Below are 21070 nucleotides of genomic sequence, written 5' to 3' on the forward strand. Positions count from 1 at the left end.
GGCCATTGTAAAAAGGTGTTTATTTTGTCTGTTTTTAAATGTTTGCTATTTCTGGACTAATAATTATTTTCTGTGATGTCTCCACAGAGGAAATACCCCATGCATTATAAGATAGCTCTGATCATCAACTACCTGGGCCACTGTATCTCTGTGGGGGCTCTGGTCGTGGCCTTCGTTCTCTTCTTGTGCTTAAGGCAAGTACAGAAATAATTCAAATGAATTCTGTAATGCATGAAACCACAACGAGGACAATCAGTGGAATTCATGTCATATCTGAGACTGCTTACCATTAACTCGCTCATGTCAAATGAGTAGAACTGTGTTGCTCAGTGCAGACGACCACTCTGACTAACAGAGGCTTCGTCTCCCAACACTTTGGTCTCCAGGGCAGCAGCTCCTCTTTGAGTCTCCTCATTTATTTGATTTTTTACGCTGAAAATTGTTTTTTAACATTAAGAAAATTAAGCTCAAAATTGGATTTCTGAGTATTTCTTTCTTCAGTCGTTCCACCCACAACGCAGAGGCAAATTTCTAATGAACTCCTGCTGCTCTGCAGTAACTATAGTACTCTCTGAAAACTAAGCAGTAAATAGTGCAAGAACTGCGCCTTCTAGTGTACCAGCTACATAAAGGTAGCCTAACCGTCAATCATAGATCCAAGCTGCACCTCCGCCGCTCAGTCTGGCTCCACAAACCCCGCCCCCTTTTTTGGGGGGGGCATTTTTCAAATCTGTGCTGAGATTGGAGTCATCCTCCAACTGTTTGGTTATTCTTTAATGTTTTGATCATTTAAAAAAATGTCATTAAAAATGTATTTTACAATTTTATGTATCTGAAAAGTGTATTCAGATAAAGTTTTTGTCAAGTCAAGATAAAAATAAATGAATATATCACATACTTGTGATATACTGTGAAACATATCTATTGTGACAGGCGTATCGCGATATATATCGCATCAGCTGATACTTGCCAGTACGCACCCCCACCGCCCACATCATGGAGGCTAATTTCTGCTGAAACAATGTCCTAGAAAACAACAGTTTCTTTTATTTTGCCTACAAGTTACACAATCATAATTAAAAGATCACTAAGAACAATTTTAAAAAAGAAAAAAATATAGTAGATTCTTTAAGGGTTATTTTCTTTTAAAAAATGCAGTTTCTGACTCTATTAACCCCCCCCCCACGGTCTTTTATGTAAACTTAATGTAAAATCTCGCATAAACGCAGTTGAATTTTAAGTAGCCCTTGAGTAGCTCTTAGTACTATGATGAGCCAGGAGACAGAGTCTACGTCTTAAGAAGTGAAACCTCTATTTGCATGTAAATGCTTTTCCATCTGAGTCATAGGAACATTTATCAGACTTTGTGGGTTTTGAAGTAAATCACAACTGTATCTCTAAAAGCTTCAGACTGTTTTAAGTTCTTGTCAAAAACTTTATGCACAATGTTTATTTGCTCTCATCCCTAAAATAAATAAATAAAAGAAAACTGAAATGTTGGATGTTTTAACAGCTCACTGCATTGTGTTCTTGAGATCTGTGTTGAAGTATATCTATTAAAATAAAAAAATATTATTGATATAATTCTATCCGGCAGTAATCCTGGACCAGAAGAACCATATACTTTCTTCTTTCTTACTGGACCTTTGAGTGAACATTTTGCCCCAGACTCAGAAACTCACTAAAATTAATTAATTTTAGGCATAGTTCATATTTTGAAGCCCAATGAGGCAATTTTTTTTGTGATTTTGGGCTATATAAATAAAGTTGAATTGAATTGAATAGTGAGAATCCCCCCAAAATGACATCATAGCGGGAGAAATCATCAAAAAACATTTTTTAAAAATCCGTTACGGTGTTGAAAAATAATAGTCGGAGGATATCAAGAGGAAGTTTGAAATCATTATGGGATGGCATCAGAATTTACGGCTCTGCGGGTATTTTTGTGTGGCAATATGAAAATATTTCCAACATGTTATTGACTTTTTATGAAGGGATTTTTGTGGCACTATTTGCAAACAAAAGTCACAGTTTTGAGATCAAAATTGTTTAAATTGCAAACAAATGTAAAGTAAATATTAAAATTTTGCCTTAAAAAAAATGTTTTTTTTTGTTTATAAGTTAATAAGTTAATAAGTTTTAGTTTAGTGTGACATTAAGCAAACTGCCTGCTGATTGGTCCAGATTCTATCCAATCGTATCCCCATATTTATCCAACATGGTGTCTGCAGAACAGGCTGTTTTTACCATCGATTTTGCTTCCTTGGCTAAAGAAAAATCCCCTTTTAATAATTTTAAACATAATTAATACTTTACTTTATCATTTGTTCAATTTTATTTAGTCAATTTTTTTAATTTATGGCTGAGGATCTCCTGAAACTTTAAATTAAACTGTGAAGTTTATCTGCTGACATCACACTAAACAGACCTGTGTGATCTATGAATCCTGCAGAGCAAATGTTGATACAAAAATGTATTTTCTTTCAGATTTGTTTGTTATTTTAAAAATAAAAAGATGTAAAGCAAATATTATCCTCTGCTGGACAACAGTAGATTAACAGCTGTAGCAAATAATGAAAAGTAATCCTTTTATTGTCATTGTACAACAAAATTAAGTGTAATTCTCATTTGTTGCATTTGTAAATCCATAAATAAAATAAATTAAAATATAATAAAAAATCAAACTAAATGGACCATCACACACCAGGCTCGTAATGCTGTCCAAACAAGTTAAAAAAAAGTTACAACTTTGCATTAAAAAGCTACTCAGTTTCTAGCAGCATTTAAAAATTGTTTTTTAATCAATTTGTCCTTGATTTAAGTAAAAAAAAAGACATTTTAACTTCTAATGTTAATATTTCTTATTTTTGAGAACTCATGTTTGCTTTTGTCAAAATATTTATAAAACAAAAGCTATTTTCTAATTACATTTTAATGTTTGATTCATAAAAAAACAAAACTATAGTTTAGATACAAATCATAATTGTAACCTAATGTGATGTCTGGCTGGAGGGGCGGAGCTAAAACGTGTTGTATTTTGTGGTTTGCTGCTCCTTCCTGGCTCTGATCATTTTATTTCTATTTTAATGACCAAACAATGCACTGTTTACTAATTGCCAATTAAATTCAATTCTTTTGCTTTTTGTGTTTCTGAATAAATAATGCATTGACCTGAGAGTACTTTGAATTTTGTGGTACATGTGACAATAACAAACGTATCCATCTGTCTACAAGTACATGTTTGTGACACAAACCTCAAATACGTTAGTGAAAATATTCCTTTTTTTGTGTTTCAGGAGCATCCGGTGTCTGCGCAACATCATCCACTGGAACTTGATCACCACCTTCATCCTGAGGAACGTCATGTGGTTTCTGCTTCAGCTGATTGACCACAACATCCACGAGAGCAACGAGGTCCCACTGATCACATGAACCGATTACTGAACACGACTGTTTAGGCTCCTCTGGTTGACTCGGAGTTTCTTCTGTTTTCAGCCGTGGTGTCGACTGATCACGACCATATACAACTACTTTGTGGTGACCAACTTCTTCTGGATGTTCGTCGAAGGATGCTACCTTCACACCGCCATTGTCATGACTTATTCCACGGATAAGCTGAGGAAGTGGGTGTTCCTCTTCATCGGATGGTGTAAGTGCTCACACGCTTCATTACCGTCAGCGATTGGACACATTACGAACGCAGAGCAAAAGGTTTTAGCATTCAGCACTCAGTGAGCATTTATTTGTCTGAAATGACTCATTTTAACAATCAAACCACAAAAGTCTCAATTTTCTGCTTAGACACAACAGTTGGAATTTCTTTGTCTATAAAGATTCAAAACGTGATGAATAGAATAATGCACTTTAAAATTCAGACAGAAAGAATCACTTTTTTTGCTTAAATGTGTGATTTTTAAATGTTAAATAACATTTTCCAAGTTTTTTCATTTAGTTTTATGAAAAATAAACTTGAAATCGAACAACAGAGATTTAAATGGAGGTTTTTATGAAATAAAAGGTAAATTTAGGATTTAGGATTTATTAAACTTTAATGAGTAACTTGAGTGCGCGGAGGATGACAACAAAAGGCGAAGCACAACGACAAAAGCCACAATGAAAATAAAACTCCACTTTCTGCTAAAGGTTTAATTTAGGGTTTATTAAAGTTTAATTAGTAACTTGGTTGCAGGAAACATGTTGACAGAGGGAAACATGAACACAAACAACTGTTCAAATGTTTCTATTTGCTGCTTCTATTTGATCTGACTCTATGCATTTGGAAAATGGAGCAGATGTTTGTTGTGATCACATATATTTGATATTGTCAGTTTGATGAAACTCATTTACAGCCTCAGTGTCACAGAAAAACACCTGCGTAATTCCCAGCGGATGACTTCATGTCTGTGCTTGTTTGTACTTAATAATATCATCGATTTAATGGGATCTGAACAACGTCAAGCTAAACAAATAGATGTAAAAAGATGATAAAAAATGTGGTTTATTGGTCAACAAAATTGTGATTATTTTCCAGCACAAATGCTGTTCAAACTTCAAACACACAAGCTCAGACGCTCTCTGTCGCCGTCTCCTCTTGGTTTCGGGGTTGTTCTTCTCGTCTGCGGCGCCTCTGCTGCGTTTATCTCTTCAAACCCACTTCATCTGTGTGAGCCGCTGACCATCTCTAGAACTCTCTGGAGGTTCACCTCGTGATGCATTTTCAGTCGTATTGTTCCGATCGATCTCTGTTTCACAAACAAAAACAGACGACTGCGACAAACGGACATGTATGGAATGTTTCTGTGTGGTCGATATTTTAAAGCCAAATACTCTCTATTCTTAAGGTGGAACCTTTATATCTCAATTTATCGACTAGAATGGCGTGAACCACATTTTGAACTTTCTGCAGTCCTAAAGCTGAAATTCAAACAGCCTCACTGACTCCAAACTTCAGCTGGATGAAGCAGATATGAAAAATGGATTGATGGAAATCCTGCTGGCAGTTCTGTTTGTTGTGGAGTGTTGGTCCGTTAGAGCCCAGACTCTGTGTGTGCCCAGACTGGAGACGTTTGTATTTAAAAAGGAATGAAGATGAACCGCATCGGTACTGGGAGATGAAAGTAACTTTTGTGTGTTTGCTATTTGTTTTTACGTAAAAGTAATTTTGCAAAAAGCAAAATCTTAAAACCAAATTACATGTAAAGAGTATAAACAAAAACAAATACAAGATGGTAAGAGTGCTGTCAAATTGTGTATTCGTGCTCTTCTTAATTATTGAAATTAATCTCGTACGATGACCGACACGAAAGCAGAAGCCAAAATGCAATTACAAAAGTGGTAGCACGACAAAAACGACAAAGCACGACAACAAAAGGCAAAGCAACACAACAAGAGACACAACACAACAACAAACGCTGAAGCACGACAAAAACCAAAGCAAAACAACAAAAGCCACGACACAATTATAGAAGTGGAAGCACAACGACAACAGCCGAAGGATGATGACAAAAGTGGAAGCATGAAGACAAAAGCTCAAACACAACAACAAAAGCCACAAGACGACGACAAAAGCCACAGCACAACAACAGAAGCCACAGCACAACGACAAAAGTGGAAGCATCACAACAAAAGGCGCAACATGACAACAAAAACTAAAACACGATGATAAAAGTCACATCAAGACGACAAAAGCCAAAGAACCACAACAAAAGCCACAACACGATAACAAAAGATGAAGCACTACGACAAAAGCCACAAGACAACAGCAAAACCCAAAGCGCAACAACATAAGCCAAAGTATCACAACAAAAACTGAGGCACGACAAAAGCCACAAGACAATGTTAAAGTGGAAGCACAATGACAAAAGCCACAACACGACAACAAAGGTAGAAACATGACAACAAAAGCTGAAGCCCAACAACAAAAAATGAAGTGACACAAAACCCACAACATGACAACAAAAGTCAAAACACAATGACAAAAGTTGAAGCACAATGACAAAAGCCACAAGACGACAACAAAAGCCAAAGTATAACGACAAAAACCAAATCGCGAAAAAACCCAACATGACAACAAAACCTGAAGAACAACAATAAAAGCCAAAGCACGACAACGGAAAAAGCCACAACACAGCAACAAAAGCCAAAACACAACGACAAAAGTCGAAGCACAACGACGAAAGTCAAATCACGACAGAAGTGGAAGCATAACGAAAAAAAGAATCAAAATGACTGAAATTTAAAAGCAAGAATAACAGAAATTCCAAACACAACAACAACCACAACAACATCAACTCACAGCAGTGCTGCACAAGTTTAAAGGGTTTAATTTCTTTTGTGTTTTATCGTTCTGATGTCTCTCTGTGTTTTTAATTGGATTTATTTAATGTTAACATTGACTGCTTTTTCCATTTCTGGTATTTTATTCTAATTGTACTTTATTCTAATTGTAATTTGTAAATATCATTTAAGACAAATACGATGAACTAGCGTCTGTCTAAAGCGTTACGATAGAGGCATGAGACGGCTGTTCTAGTTTATCTATGTTTATAAATCTGTTCTTACATGATAAAAAATGGAATTCAATGATAAATACTCAAATTTTTTTACTAAATACCACTTAGTCTCCAAAGCTTGATACAAAATAAATATGTTTAGATGTTTCCCAATAGTTTCGTCTGCGCGTTGAACCCGTTTTAAGGAGGAGTCCCCGAGATATCACACTCCCAAAGTGGTGCAGATGCGCGGAGGGACGGTGTGAAGACACTTTGCCGCTGGCTGCAGCTGTAGTCGCATAAAAATTAGATTTCTGCAGCGAGACTGTTGATGGCAGATGGATGGAACATCGGTGAAGCTCCAAACTTGATAAGAAGAGCTGATAAAAAGAAACATCTTAAATTAGTAAACGGATGAGAAAAAAACACCTTCTTTAAATAGATTTAATAACCTTTGTTCTTTCGTCAAACCCTCAGATGTGAAGTCACATGACTGCTGTAGAAATCCATTATCAGTGAGGTGATGTTTGTGCCACCACATTCAGAACAAGTTTTGTGATCACAAATTTTTAAAAATTTAAACAAAATGTTCAGTTTTTACATTTTCAAATTAGAATATTAAATGTTTGCTTTCAAAAGACATATTTTTCTGTTTTCAGATGCATTTTTTTCTCCCTATCCTTATTTTCGTGTTCAAAACTTTCAGTTTAGTGTTATATTTATGCCACCAAACAGCCAATCAGAGACAGGATGGATCATGCCGATTGGTCCAGATTCTATCCAATCATGTCTGGCTCTCAGTTATGGAGCGTGGAGAAGAAATCGGACTTTGTGTCAGTTCTGTTTGACCCGGATTCTGCAGACGTCAAACATTCGGTCCCATAGAAATAGTTTAATAGAAACAAACTCTCAATTTAAACAAAACAAAGTTTATGTTGTTTGGTAATAAAAAAGCACTTTAAATCTTATTCTGAAATGGAATGGTGTTAATATAGAAAGAGTTCATACATTTTGATTTTTGGGGATTTTTGTTGATCAGCATTTAAAATGGAATTGTTTGTATAAAACAAAAAATAAGTAAAAATAAGTAACAAAGCTAAATATTTGTTAAATTTCAAAGCTAAGCACATTCTGTATTTCTCCCTGATTTTATCATATTTTTCATAATGTTTGGAAGTCTGGGGTAATTCTTATGAGTCAAAACCTTAATAAATTTGGGAAAAGAAATCATAACGAATTAAACATTTGACTCCCTACAATGAACACCTTTAAACTATATTTAAGTCAGGAATAATCAAATGTAAAGATTTATGTTCTCTGCAGACACTGCTGGTCATGTTTAAGACCAAAAAGTTTATGTTTACTAAATATTTTTGTTATAAATGAAGGATTTAGTAGAAGCAATGATGACTTTAAGGTACCTAAAGTAAAATCTAAACTTAAACAAATGAATTTTTCCTTTACTGGTGTTAAAAACTGGAATGTGTTGAATAATGAGCTGAAAAAGTGTTTAAGTTTTGTTTGTTTTAAGTTTAAATGTAAAAAGAAAATGATTGATTTGTATGCAGCATGATGTAAATATTGTGTTCCTGTTTGTTTTATTGTTTTTATTTATTCATTCATTTGTATTATATGTAATAATAAAAGTGAATTAAGGATTTATCATCCTACTCCTGTTCTTCTTCCTAAGTAGATTGTTTATTGTAAAATCTAACTGAAAAAAGAACAAATACATAAATTATGGTTTGTATAAATGAACTATATATATTTTTCATGAATAAAACATTGAAATATGAGAAGAAAACATCATTTTTTCCATAATTTATTTTGATTTTGACAAACCCCACATGAGTTCCTAAAAGTAAGAAACTCATTGCAACGCGGGTTAATCTGCTGACACAAAATAATGCAAATTAATAATTAGCATAAAACATTAAAAATACAATTTATTCTGCTAATATATTAAGTCTATACTGTTCCTTTTCTCTACTTATTACTGCTGTCAAACAGAACGTCATTGGTAGCCATATTTGATCAAAAATCCATCCATCGTCTTGTCTGCTTCTTCCCTTTCGGGGTCGCGGGGGTGCCGGAGCCTATCCCGGCTACTGATGGGCGAAGGCGGGGTACACCCTGGACAGGTCTCCAGTCTGTCGCAGGGCCTCAATCACACACACATTCACCCTCACATTCACACCTAGGGACAATTTAGAGTCACCAATGAACCTATGAAGCATGTTTTTGGACGGTGGGAGGAAGCCGGAGTCCCCGGTGAAAACCCACGCATGCACAGGGAGAACATGCAAACTCCACACAGAAAGGTCCCAGCCGGGATTCAAACCGGGGCCTTCTCGCTGTGAGGCAAGAGCGCTAACCACTGCGCCACCGTGCAGCCCTTGATCAAAAATATATGTAAAAAATGTTCAAATATATCTATGTTTAAGAAACTAAAAACATTACTATACAGCATAAAATATTTGCTTTAAATCTATTGTAATAATAACCAAAGCTTACAGAAGAGCAAACTTAACTTTTTTTTTTTATCCGGAGGGTTTGTAAATCCACATCCCTGAGGATTTTTGTTGATTTTTGTTGATTTTTTTCTGTTTTTGGCAGATAAAATTTACAATTTATTTGACTGTTTCAGGAACTCATCAGTTATTTTAATGCAAACATCAAACAAACTAAAAATATTATAATAAATAAAATATTAACAAGGCAAACAAAGTCTGACATATTTTTCAAAATGATCAACGGTAGAAGAGATTGTTTAGTTTCTGAGTCGGTACCAGACACTGAATTCAAAAATACGAAAAATTTATTTGGTTAAAATCTCGACCAATCAGTGTGAACCTTCTTGTCTGTGATTGGCTGAATGTTGTCAACACAAAATCAAAGATAGGGAGAAAGCGAGATGACAGATGACACACCTGAAAGGAATTGTGTCAAAAATGTGTTTTGAAAACAATAAAAAGGAGATTTGATACTTAGAAAGTTAACATTTTGTTTGCCAATTATTAACTTTGATCTTTATTCTTTATTTTCAATGTTGTGGCACTTTATACATTTTACTGGATCTTTCTTAATAGAATTAAAAAAAGAACACGAGCCGAGCTGCAGTATTACAGTAATACACTGCTAAGAACTTGCTATTCCTGTTGATATATTTTTTTTAAACATTTAAAAAATTGATTTGAAAATCTTTTTGCCACTTGGGAGATTTTCCTGTTTGAAGTGCTAGAAATAGAACAGATTAAATCTAAACTGAATTACAGGCCTGATTTATCCTGGACTTAATTCGATTTTAAACCTGTTTTTGCATTAAGTGTCACTTCACTTTGGATTCTGAGAACCTACTAACTGTGATCTCTCATAGACACGTTTATTTATCTGTTTCAAAGCAGTTTTAAATAAAAATATGGTCCTCAGTGGAAAAAAATAATTAAAACTCATAGGTTAGAAACATAAAAGTTCTTTAACACCCAATAAATCAAACGTTTTTTTTTAAGAATGTATTTATTTTGCTTTTTTGTCTCATTTGTCAATCAAATAAAGCACAACACATTTCAAAGTGGCACATTCTATTTACTAAACCAAGTAATTACATAAATGAAGCTCAAGGTGGCATTGAAGCTTTTAATGAAAAAAATGAGATTAAAAAAACATTCAATAGAAGAAACTCTACCATCTCTCACAAATCTTTTGATTTATTTCCACGTCTTTTTTTATTTCTTTACAGAATTTCAGAGAAATGATGTTCTTGGATTTATAACTACTTTCTAAAACATTGTGAATCAAATCAATTAAAACAAAACAGGTAAATCATTTATAAGAACCTTTTATCTTTCTTTGGAATAATTTATTAACATTCTTGAAAAGAGTTTCTTGGAATATTTAATATAGTTCATATCTTCTGCACCTCAAAGAGACGCTCTAATGAAAATTGGGTTTTTAACATGTTTCTGATATTTATATATAAAGTGATTAAACTCAAAGAGGCATTTCTGGGTATTTCTTACTTAAATCATGAATCAGGAGAAGATGGATGCAGTTTGAAAAGATCGCGAAGCTTCATTTAATTCTAGATCAGTGGTCCCGAACCACCGTGCCTGGACCGGTACCGGTCCTTGGATCAATCGGCACCAGGCCACGGAAAAAACAATTAACTGTCACATTCATTTATTTATTTTTTTGTCTTTTGAGTCTCAACAATCTTTTATTTTGAAAAATACAGCTACTCTTTCGATGACTTAAAGTGTAAAGTTTAGTCAAGGGGGCAAAATGACTAAATCTGAAAGGTCTTTTATTCTGAAAATGCTTTTAATTTTCAAGAAGTCTCTCGGTTTTATTTCACAAACTTGATCACTAAAAATTGGCCAGCGGTTTGAAACCTTGTTTAATGTCTATGCGTTCAACACGAGAAAAGTTGTATGTGGAAATGTATATACAAATAAATAAAAGATAGATGCAGGAAAAGAATAAACAACTTAGAAATAAAGAAATAGGATCCCAGTATGGGATTTATTGACTTGTGCATAAGTATTGTTTTGTGTGTTCGTTACGAGTAATTCATAATTTTTTGAATATTAGTTCGAATGTCGCACCCTTGAAATTGGACAGGACTCTGTCTTTGTCCCAAACTGATTGTTTTTTTTTTTCTTTCGATGTTTTCTCTGTGTTATGCCCCAATTTGTCTAGGGGATCTGGAGCCTAACAAAGATAAATTAAATAGGTGTTTAACAAAAAACACGATAAAAGTCTCCATAAAAGTATAACAATATTTATTTACAAGACCGAAAACACCCAAACAATAACTAAAAGTGAAGCAAAAGGCTTCAGGGTGAACCAAGGCCAAAACAACAAACAAAACCCCAACTAACTCAACCCAGGGAGCTTACCTGCAAAAGAAACAGTAAAAGAACGACAAACACTAACCTCCCTGGACTAACATAAACAGGAGAAAACATTTACTAAAGAAAATGGCGGTTCACCCCTACAGCTTCACCTAAATTTAAACCAACACTAAACACAGAACACAGAGTGGGACCTAACACAAAACACCAAAGAAACTACAAAGTGCACACAAATTAAACCAAGTGGAGAAGTTCACTGAGCTGCAGTGGAGACAGGTTGCAGCCCAGCTCCCTTCTCGTGGTCTCGAGGTCCATGTGGTGGTTTTGAAGGCTCCCCTCCTTCAGGTCCGACCAATGGGGAGCCACGCCTCCAGCACCACACCTGAAAGAAATCAAGACAGAAAAACACAAAGATCCACAAAACACAAAGATGTCCCACTCTGACAAAAATCCACAGAACTAAAAGAAAATACGGCCACAGCCGTAACACTCTGAGACAGCTGCAGCAAAAGAGCATGATTGCATACAAAACCATAAAATGCATCTCTTCTTCTGCACATGTGCACAACTCGACATTTTCAAAAATAAAATAGCAAATAGCTCAAATAAGAAATTATTCTCAATACTAAGACAGAATCATTAACCTTATTTGTAGGGCCGCATATCAATCATTTTTTTTTTACTAAATTAATCGCAAACCTGGAAAAAATTAATCGAGATTAATCTCTATAATTTTTTTAGGGCTGTGAACATTTACACATAACGCACATGTTTAATAAAAAAAATATCATGTAAAAACAGAACATTCTGTCTGGTAAATTGTGATTTATTTTGCTGTGGAAACCCCAAAAATGTTCAACAAACTGTTTTTACAGCATAGAATGAAAGTTTTAGTTGTAGTTTTATAAAAACAACAAGAATACAATTTGCCAACAAATTAACCAACGTGTTTTTCAATTAAGATACAAAAAAATCCAGGCTAAAGTTACAACCATGCAGAACAAAAAATAAGAATTTCACCTATAGAGCGATTAATAAATACTAACTAATTAATTGTGTTTTATTAATCGCTCACGTTAACATTCACAGCCCTAGTTAAATCTGTTTGTTAAATGTTTAAAGGTAAATATGTTTCTTCTTTAACAAATATTAAATATTTATATTGGCAAATTATATATTTTATATTAATAGAAAACTTTGATCCTAAAACTGTGACTTTTGCTTCCAATATGGTGGCAGAAAAATCCCTCCGTAGCATTTGTAGCACCAGTAGTGAGAGGGGCTGTTAGGTTAGCTGGACGGAGAGCATGTAAACAGAGAGCTCTCAGTACAGGGGAGGGAATTTGTAATAAACTCCTGCTGCTCTGCAGAAACTTTGTCCTAAAAAGAGATTTTTTTATTTATTTTTATTTTGGCTAACAACAGAAAAAAAACACTGGGAAAGCTTTTGTAAATATCTCAAAAGCTAATCTGAGTGGATCTTATAATAGAAAGTAATTTGTGTCTCTTTTCTACTATTTATTTGCTGTTACTATGAAGCATCTTTGCCCTAAAATTGTGTATTTTTAAATTGTACAATGGAGAATGAGTTTCTGTTTCTTTCAGCTCCCCTGATGCGACTTTCAATCTTTTTTTCTTCTGTGTGCTAACAGAATAAAAAGCTTATTATACTCTTTTGGCTCCTGCTGGTCTTAAAGATTCTCCTTTGTGTCTCTAAATAGAAAACCTGTTTGTTGTCCATTTATTTAAAACCAAATATTAGTTTATTTTTAACCACAAAAAATACAAATTGATTAAGTTTTATGTGTTTTGCAGGTATTCCGTGTCCTATAATCGTCACTTGGGCCATTGGAAAGCTTTATTTTGAAAATGAAAAGTAAGTATTCCTAATAAAATGTAGATGTTTTTGCTTTTTAATGATGTAGTGATTTAAAATGTTGTTTTTATGACTACCTACAGATGTTGGTTTGGGAAAGAACCTGGAAAATATATGGACTACATTTACCAGGGACCAGTGATTCTCGTCCTCCTGGTGAGCCGTAACCCGACACTCATTACAGTTTTCACGTATTCTTTAGCGCGCGTTTGTCACCGGTGTAATAACTGACATTAATACCAACTCACTTCTTTAACCTGATTTTAAAAATCTGCCTCAGACTAAATGTTAGAAGCAAAACTGTGTTGCATTAGCTTTAGTCATTTGAACATGAGTCATAAGAAATGTGATTTCTCCAAGTGCATCAGCGGTAATGGTTTTTGTAGAAGCTCTCAGCAGCAGGTAGCTCCACCATTTCTTTTTCTGATCTGCGTCTCCTTCATCTCTGCGCTCTTTGAGTTCTCATTCTGCTCGTCTCACCAAGACGCCTGTTCACGCCAGATAATTGTTCTCTCTGTTCTCCGGTTCAAATCACAACCCCAGGCCTTCTCCCACTCTCTTTAATTTTCTTTTGCTTCCAGATAAACTTTGTTTTCCTCTTCAACATTGTACGGATTCTTATGACCAAGCTAAGAGCGTCAACCACATCGGAAACCATTCAGTACAGGTAGGAGCTTCATTTTCACTCTTTCCTCCTGATTCTTTTGAGTAAAAATGGCATTAAGATTCCAGCAGCAACATTTACATCTGAGAGCTACGTCTGCTGGAATGTCAGAGAAAAGTTGAATTTTACAAAATTGTGATGTAAACGAATGTTAACGAGGATTAAATCAAATCAGCTCAAAAACAAGTTCATTCAAATTAGTCATTCTGTGCAAATCTTGTATAAAAGTGATTTTCACAGATAAGTTTGTCTTTGATGCAGGAAATTAAAGCAATAAATCGCAAAAGCAACATTCCTACATTTTTAATGCAAAGTGTCTCATTTTAACGACGCTTCCAGCAAGTCAATTGGAATTTTGGCAATTTAAGAAGAAAATTTCCTCAAACTCAACATTTTTTTATATTTTTTATTGTCAAGAAATTAAGACTGAAATCTAATTTGCTGATTTTGATTTATTTATTTACACATAAACAAAATTATGATCTAACACAGGAAATAAAATGGTGTGATGGTTTAATACAGAAACCCATATGGTATTATTTATGTGGTCACCCCTCCAAAAAAAGTAAGATAAAATTGAAAATGAACCAGGAGAAAAAAAATGAAAGTTCAAAACAGCAGCTGTTACTAATGGATATTTTTTTTCAGTCAGTAATTTTTACATTTATAGTTTTTTTATTTCAAGTTTTCAAGAATTTCAAGATTTACTTCAAGTTTTCAGTTTTTTTTTGTTTAAAACATTTTTTCAAATGTTCTGTATTTTTCAAATTTTCTAAGCAATTTGTTTTCAAATTTTCAGGTTTTCTTGTCAAATTTACAATGTCTTTTTTTCAAATGTTCTCATTTTTTTCAGTTTTCTGTTTTTTTTTTTTTTTCATTTTTTACCCAAATTTTCTGTATTTTTTTCACATTTTCTGTTTTTTTCAAATTTTCAAGATTTATTTCAAGTTTTCAGGGGTTTTTTTTATTTTTTTTTATTTTTATTTTTTTACATTTTCTGTCTTTTTTGTCTTTTTCTGTCTTTTTTTAATAAAAATGTAAATACTTTTTTTTTCAAATTATCTGTTTTTTTTTTTCAAATTTACAATATCTTGCTTTCAAATGTTCACATTATTTTTCGTTTTCAAATTTTCCAAAAATGATTTTTCAGCTACAATGTCTATTTTTCAAGTTTTTAATCTGTTTTTTGTTCACTTTAAGCTGATTCTGATTTGACCCCATACACAACAGTCACAAAATGAAAATGTCAAATTTAGATGGTTATCATGAGGGCTGGCGTAGTAAACAAAAGTCTTCTCTTTTTTTAAAAATTACTAATTATACATTATTCAATAATACTATACCCATTTTAAAACCGCACCTGTCCTTACAGGTGGATCAGGTGGATATGGGCTGTATTGGGCTCCATTTTCATGACATCTACATGAAACTCAAGGGAACTGCGAGGCCCAATCAGAATTCTTCCCTTTCCCCTACATTTATACGGAGCTATTTTGGGGCCAAAAATATTTGAAACTCAAATAAAACATTTTGTAAAAAAATATTGGTCCTACGTTGGTATATTGGCCCTATGTTCACTGCGCAGTTTTAACATGGTGTTCTGTTGGCTTATTAAGGGCGACGTACCACAGAGCCATATTATGCAAGCAAAAGGATGTTTTCTTCGCCTGTATTTAACTCAATAAGATGGCGCTTTGAACGGGCTACAACGGAGTTTTGGACGTCTTTTACACCCATCTTGGGTCAACTTCAGACTATGATAGTACAGACTAAACAGCCATTTTCAGAGTCAGTGAATGCATTGAGACCCTCATCGATTTTGATTGGTCCTTCTTGTTAGCCCCGCCCCAACGTGCCACAGCAGGGCCAAAAGTTTTGAAACAGAAATTTTCGGATTTGAAAACGAAAAAAGACAATTGAAAGTGAAAAAAAATTTTGAAATTGAAAAGTGGAACAGTTGAAGCTGAAAATAATGAATAATAATTAATAATAATAATTATTAATTAATAATAATTTATTTTAGAATGGCAAAAGGTTTTGGACATTTTTAATGTTTTCGTCCAAACACCATTATTTTTTTCAACATTTTTTATTTAAGTTTTAAATATTTTTTTCAACATTTTTTATTTAAGTTTTAAATATTTATGGCCCCAAAATAGCTCCATACTTTTAGCTCTCCAAACAGAGAGTTATGGAGTGTCTCAGATTTCGGACGTCACTGTTGCTCGATGATGTCATCAATAGTCACCAAGCGTGGAGCTTCCAGCACTCGAATATAGACAACAGCAGTTGTATAACTTTATAAAGGTCATGCTACAACAAAAACTCCTTAAATGTGAACTTTTATCTGCTTCAGAGCACACCGGCGTGAAGAAATTCACTTCTCCTCCACAGTGAGACGCTGTACCCCCTCATGAGGGAGGGGTCTATTTTCCTGCGCTTCCAGCCCCGCCCACAACTCAGGCTAATTTCGGATGAACTTGTTTTAAGAAAACAACACAGGCTTTTTGATTTTTGCTAAAACCTGCATAATTACACTTAAAAGACAACTGAAAAAAAATATAATTGAAGTGGGACTTGAAGCTTTAACATCACCTGAAGGTGAAAAGGATTCTTCTTACCCATTAAACCATTTTTTATTTGATCACTTAGTATCAGGAAGCTTTTCCCTAAACGAACCAATTAAAAAAACTCAAATTCATTCTACCAGTTTTGGAAAATGTACTTAAGTAAATCATTTGCTGACTCTTTACTTTGAATTATTGTTGTTTTATTTTGAAAGAGCTGCAAAAGAACCTGTTTTGTAAGCAGAAACATTCCTCTTTTGTTTTGTTTTTCTGTTTCTGATTTGATTTCAGCCTTTTAAGCTTTGAGATGTGACTGTCGTGTTTTAAGTCCTGAACAAGGACAGTATATATTGCTTTCTAAATGAGTCTGCTTTCTTTAGACCCGCCATAAAGTGTTGGAAAGGAGCGCAGAATCTCTCATGAGCTTCATTTGGAGCCGAGATTTGATGAGGGAGCAATAGTAGTAATTTGGTGCAGGCGTGAGAGAAATGAGTTGTCTTCTGTCCTGATTTGTGTCGCCGTGCATCTGATGGCCATCAGGGGAAAGTAGCTTTCAGTGCCTGCTGTCAGTCAGAGCGCCACATGTTATTTCCTCCCCGTAATGTGAGGATTGTTTCGATAAAACACGAACGCTCGCAGTGTCACAGCTCAAGTGGGGTTTGCAGGGTGGGTGAGCATGAACTGTGGAAGTATGTTTGTTCCTTTCCAGCAACAAATTACAGTCTTTCTTTCTTGCTGCCAATTGATTTTTTTCAGGATTTCCTTGATTGAGACTATTTTAAAACAGAAAACATAGGAAAGTGTAAGATTTGAGCTTCAAAATCCCCCTTAAATCATCTTTTGATCACATTCAAAGTGTTTCCAGTAGTATTTTAATTATAATTATGCATTTTTTAGTCAAAATAACAAAAAAAAAATATTGTTTTCTATGACATAGTTTCTGCAGAGCGGCAGGGGTTTAGTAAAAATTCCCCTCTGAGTTGTGGGTGGGGCTGTTGGAGTGGGTAACCCCACCCCCACTTCCTGTTACCCATCTGTTTACATGTCGCCCCCAATCACTATATAGTGAGTTCGCCATTTTATAGCGCTGTCCAGATCTACTAATTCCAAAATCGAGTACACTTGAAATTTCCCAGAATTCTTTGCAAAAACTAGCGTGTATCGATGCTCTAGATTACCGAATATCCATCATCAAAAAAAGTTAAAAATGTAAAAACACCAAAAACAAGTTGGTCTTAACTGATCCTTTTCACATTGATTGTGATTTTCTCAAAGTAGAAAATGTTTACAGGGGAAAGATTCAAAGTTCCACTATATTTAGTCCAACTTTATTTTTTTTCTCTTGTAAAATTATTCCCAGTGTTTTTTTAACTATGAATATGCAGTTTTTAGCCAAAATTAAATCGTTTTTTAAGTCATATTTTCTGCAGAGCTACGAAAATTCACTGTTAGCAAGGAAGTTAGCATAACTAATTTCCCATCAGGCCTTTGTTTAAACACTCTATCCCGCTAGCTTATAGCATCTCATGAGTCCAAGCTAACATTAGCGCATTAAAAAAATAAAAATTGGGAAACTTTCTGGTTCCATAAACATGATCAACAAGGTGAATGATTCCAACATACAATTTACTTTATATTTCTAACTCTTCATGTATATGAATTGACTAACTTTACTTGTTTTTGCTTATATGTAATAATCTGATTTACAAAAGCACCACATCTTGTTTGTTTTCTTTATTTTTTTCTGCCCTTTTTTACTGTTTTTTTTTGGTAGTTTTGTTTCGTTTCAGGAACCTGTAAAAAGTTGTTTATGTTATTTGTGTAGATGTTATTTTATCAGCTAAAACTCAATAAAAACATGGAGAAAAAAAACAAACAGTGAGCAATATTTGAGCAGTACAGACGTACAGATCCAGATTACAGCTCAAACGAGGAAAATGAAGACGTTGGTGGATCTATTTATCTACAAGTGGAGACTTTGTCCTGCAAACTCGAGCTTTTTCAAACCTCTGGTTTTCATCTGCTGCTGATCTATCGTGTTTTGAATAAAGGAATACTCAAAACACAGTATAAATCTTAGATTTATTTCTTTGTCATGAAAAAAAGCTACAAGAACATGTTAAAAACACCAACAATTTGAAGGGACCAAAGACTTAGATAAAAGTCCATCAAATGTGACTGGATATAACTGTCAAACCTGAATTTCATTACAAATATTGTCGTTTTACTCACTTTTATTGTCCTTTTGTTTCCATACTAAAAGTATAAATAATTCTAAAAGGAAGAGGCAGATCAAGATCATCTATTTTCTGCTGTTCGTCTTTACAGAAAAGCTGTGAAAGCCACACTTGTCCTGCTGCCTCTGCTGGGCATCACCTACATGCTGTTCTTTGTGAATCCGGGGGAGGACGACATCTCACAAATCGTTTTCATCTACTTTAACTCCTTTTTACAGTCCTTTCAGGTGAGAAGAAGGCTAAAATTGCTGTTCAACATGCTCCTCCGTGTGCCTTCCTTTCACGGTTGTATCAGGTTGGACGTTGCCGCTCTTTGAGCCGGCTCCAGACTCGGTTTTAAGCTCTCCTGTGGGAGGATGATGTGAAGTAGCATCCTGGCTGTGCTTACACTCACACCACATCTCCCTGATGCTCCATGCTCTGCTGTCAAGATGAACCGGGTCATATGGGCATGATGTCTGCTTCCTTTTTATGGAATCCACCTAAATATTGGCAAAGTGAGACGCGGAAAATGTGGATTTAAAAAAAAGAAATGAAGAATTCATTTTGCTGCAACCAAATTTACTTCAAAATGTGTTTTTTATCAAAATTGTTCAATTTGTCTTTATGATAGAATGGATAAATTGAAGCCCTGTGTGCTCTGAGTTTGAAAGTATTTTCTTTTTCTTCTACAGGGATTCTTTGTGTCTGTCTTTTACTGTTTCCTAAATGGAGAGGTGAGTCACCAAAGTTGGCAAAAGGCGTTTTTGTCTTTTTATTGAATGTTGTTTTTTTTGTTTTTTTTTTTGTTAAATTGCCTTTTCAAAAGTTGAGCTGCAGTGATTTCAACTGGACCTTTTTTCTTCGGACTTTATTTAAGATCCAGATGAAGTCCTAAATGCATGCTAACGTTTTTGGATCATTTGTTATCTACTGAGGTTTTTATCACCTCATTTAGACTTTAGCTTCTATTTTAGCAACAGGCTAACGTTTTTGACAAATTTAGTTTACTGAGGAATTTTAGATTATTTTTAAGTTTAGCTAATATTTAAGCAATAATCAAACTTTTTTGGCTAATTTGACATACTGAGATTTTTTATGCTAATTTGGATGCTAGCTTCTATTTCAGTAACATGCTAACGTTTTTTGGCTAATTTGTCATCTACTCAGGTTTTTATCGGCTAATTTAGAATTTAGCTTCTGTTTTATCAACATGCTAACGTTTTTGACAAATTTAGTTTACTGAGGAATTTTTGGAAGTTTTGGAGTTTAGCTAATATTTAAGCAACATGTTAGCTTTTTCGGCTAATTTGGCGTCTGCTGGGGTTTTTTATGCTAGTTTGGAGTTTAGCTTCTATTTCAGTAACATGCTAACGTTTTTGGCTAATTTGTTATCTACTGAGGTTTTTATTGGCTAATTTAGAGTTTAGCATTTATTTTAACAACAGGCTAATGTTTCTTGACTAATTTAGTTTACTGAGGAATTTTTCTGGCAGTTTTGGAGTTCAGCTAGTATTTAAGGAATGAGCTAGCTTTTTGCCTAATTTGGCATCTACTAAAGGTTTTTTGGGCTAATATAGATCCAATCTGAATTCTTCCCTTACCCCCTCCCCTTCATTTAACCCTCTAAACGGAGGGTTATGAAAAAATAATGTCTAACATTTTGGACGTTACTTTCGTTCAATGACGTCATCAATAGTTGCTGGTCAGCTAGCGTTAGCGCAGAGCTTCCAGCGCTTGAATATACGTAGTAACAGTGGTTTTATAACTTTAAAAAGGTCACGCTACAACAAAAAGTCATTATTTAAATGTAAACTTCTGTGGTTCAGAGCACATCCATGTGAAGAAAAGTGCTTCTCAGCGCGATGCAGTTTACCCTCGCGACGGCGGAGTTTTGACCCCTCCATTTGGAGGAAATTTAAAATTTAGGTCAACTTCAGCGCTCTTTCATAGTTCATAGAAATGTTTTTTAGGGTAATTTGGAAACGAGCTTTTAAATTAGCAACACACTAGCTATTGTTGTCTAATTTGGAACAAGTTTTTTTTTAGGCAAATGTAGAGTTTAGCTAATGTTTTGCATCATGCTAGCTGCTTTTTTGCTGATTCAGACATGTTTCCAGTTTTTGCTTAATTTGGATTTAAGCTAACATTTTAGCATCAAGCTAGGTGTATTGGGCTAATTTAGACATGTTTCTAGTTTTTTCTTAATTTGGAGTTTGGTTGACATTTTAGCATCAAGCTAGCTGATTTTTGCTAATTTAGACATGTTTCTAGTTTTTTTCTTAATTTGGAGTTTGGTTGACATTTTAGCATCAAGCTAGCTGTTTTTTGTTTTGCTAATTTAGACATGTTTCTATTTTTTTGCCTAATTTGAAGCTAAGCTAACATTTTAGTATAATGCCA

General features: G+C 34.3%; 1 protein-coding gene across 8 annotated transcripts in view; it reads left to right on the plus strand.

Moving 5' to 3' along the window:
• Positions 1 to 21070, plus strand: part of LOC112147323 (corticotropin-releasing factor receptor 2) — a 181867-nt gene that overhangs the window by 157932 nt on the left and 2865 nt on the right. For all 8 annotated transcript variants that reach the window (XM_024273624.2, XM_024273620.2, XM_024273621.2 and 5 more), the window contains 8 exons: positions 88 to 194; positions 3297 to 3414; positions 3496 to 3649; positions 13160 to 13220; positions 13304 to 13376; positions 13802 to 13887; positions 18780 to 18915; positions 19363 to 19404. In XM_024273624.2, coding sequence (XP_024129392.1) covers positions 88 to 194; positions 3297 to 3414; positions 3496 to 3649; positions 13160 to 13220; positions 13304 to 13376; positions 13802 to 13887; positions 18780 to 18915; positions 19363 to 19404 — 777 coding nt within the window. The remainder of the gene's footprint in view (positions 1 to 87; positions 195 to 3296; positions 3415 to 3495; positions 3650 to 13159; positions 13221 to 13303; positions 13377 to 13801; positions 13888 to 18779; positions 18916 to 19362; positions 19405 to 21070) is intronic.

This window comes from Oryzias melastigma, linkage group LG17, assembly GCF_002922805.2.
Source record: "Oryzias melastigma strain HK-1 linkage group LG17, ASM292280v2, whole genome shotgun sequence".
In the NCBI taxonomy this organism is placed as follows: Eukaryota; Metazoa; Chordata; class Actinopteri; order Beloniformes; family Adrianichthyidae; genus Oryzias; species Oryzias melastigma.